The sequence below is a fragment of the Hyposmocoma kahamanoa genome, unplaced genomic scaffold (assembly GCF_003589595.1).
Source record: "Hyposmocoma kahamanoa isolate Upper Pololo Valley unplaced genomic scaffold, ASM358959v1 93, whole genome shotgun sequence".
Taxonomy (NCBI): domain Eukaryota; kingdom Metazoa; phylum Arthropoda; class Insecta; order Lepidoptera; family Cosmopterigidae; genus Hyposmocoma; species Hyposmocoma kahamanoa.
In genome coordinates this window covers 23,606,592-23,608,466 of record NW_020654810.1, presented here as the reverse complement: position 1 = coordinate 23,608,466, position 1,875 = coordinate 23,606,592, and the positions used below count along the sequence as shown (strand labels likewise).

General features: G+C 34.8%; 1 protein-coding gene across 1 annotated transcript in view; it reads right to left on the bottom strand.

The window, feature by feature from the left end:
• The window catches only part of LOC113237279, a gene marked incomplete at its 5' end in the record, with an annotated part of 19,998 nt that extends 18,725 nt beyond the window's left edge, over positions 1 to 1,273 (bottom strand). The window contains one exon of the mRNA XM_026473668.1: positions 572 to 1,273. Coding sequence (XP_026329453.1) covers positions 572 to 1,273 — 702 coding nt within the window. The remainder of the gene's footprint in view (positions 1 to 571) is intronic.
• Positions 1,274 to 1,875: the final 602 nt, after the last annotated feature.

The window sequence follows — 1,875 nt, the reverse complement described above, 5'->3', positions numbered from 1 at the left end:
AAATCTAGTTTAAAGTGGAATAGGATAGTGCTATTGTGCCTTAATCGAAGATTAAAACGCGAAATTATACGAATCTCGAACTAAAATACCCGTATCGGCCCGTTTTAAGGAATCCCGAGTCAATCCAAACACGCCGCCTCAAATTGCCTATCCTCTTTGTGGCGACCATATTTACAGAAACATATTTAAACTTTATGTTTAGGCTTGTGGCTTTACCAAAGCCTTAATAAAAAAAAATAAAAAAAATATCAAAGTGACATTGACATTGGCAACAGGCTTCTTGTCAAAACGTTCCTTTGCTAACTATCGTATCTCTCATTTAAATACTGTCTAAACATTTTTGTCACATTATGTTTTATTTTTTACTTTATATCATTATTGTTTAATTGACTATTTGATTACGTATTTTATAGCTTAATGTTTTATATGTGTACTATAAAATAACCAATACTTTAGGTAGATAAGCATTCAGTCTTGCTAAAAAGAAACGTACGTACAAAAACGTTACCTAATCTATGGTCGAACATAAGGTATATGTAGGTACATATTTTTAAAATAATTTAGTACTCACCTTGACATTTTTATTAATAAACTTGACTGTAGTTGTGCTACCAAAGCTCAACTTAATACCAAAGGGGAAACCAGTAGAAGATTCAAAGGGCTTCAAAGAACTACTCGCGTATCTCCATCCTGTACTTAACAGCTGCCCATTTCTTTCAGCACACAATTTCTGCGCTTGATGCCAGGTCACCCCATCATTTCTTCCATTAGTAGGAGTCACTAATGACAAGCAAGTAGATTTCGGACTCCAGAACCTCCAGTAATTGAAGTCCCGCAAATCCTCACACCCATCTCTGCTCATGTCTTCGTTTCTTTTGAAAGCTGTTATAAAACAGTACCTGTAATGCTTTTCATTACAGTTTACAAGTAAATTATTACTAAGAACACACACTTCCCCATCTAATTTTGAAAATGATTCAGTGTATAAGCTTTTCAATCCCTCTTTAATATGACCCATAAACCTGTTGTATGACCATTGTATAAATGGTCCTCCGCTGAAAAAAGATTTGTTATCAGTCCATACTGCATTAACTCGATCTTCTTCTGTAATGTTTGCATGATTGTACCAATCGATGGTAAATAAGTTCCCTGGGCAATCTGTGAATTTGTCGTAAAAAGTTTCAGGCCCTTTTCTTTTATAGCAGATGGGTTTTTCGTTTGGGAATGTTTTATGTCCTGATGTTTTATAGTACGCGAGGCTGAAACCGATGGGGCAGCCAAATTCTGGAATGGCCATCGACATCTTTACGCAAACGACTAGTAACAACGCTTGAATGATGCTCTTATGTAGAATCATCACAACATCTGAAACAAGAAACTTCCATTTTATTAACGAATCATCTTGACTAATATTATTTTTCACCTCACACACACGGAAATGTTTTCTTTCTCATTAAAAATTTGCGCGCAAAAGCATTTTTTCCAAGCTAGCATGGAAAAGGTTTTTGAAATCCGAACTTAACTACGGACTGCGATCGATGAAAAAAAAAACATAATGACACGTTCGACACATATAAATCCGTTGGTATATTTTATTCTTATTATTGTAGACATTAAATTGACAACGATAACTAATTTTGTAAACTGATTTGTTTTATACGCAGCCGTATATGCAGCCGTAGACGCATACCACACCTAGAGGTCCCGGTGACGATTTTATACCGATTTATCGGATATCGAAGTTATAACAGGTATAAGAATTAATATTAATTGCTATTTCGGTAACTACTCTAGCAAACCATAAAGTTTTTAATGCCTGGGTCTGTCATTTAAAAAAAATAAACAACTTCAAAAATACATCACGACAATCGTGTG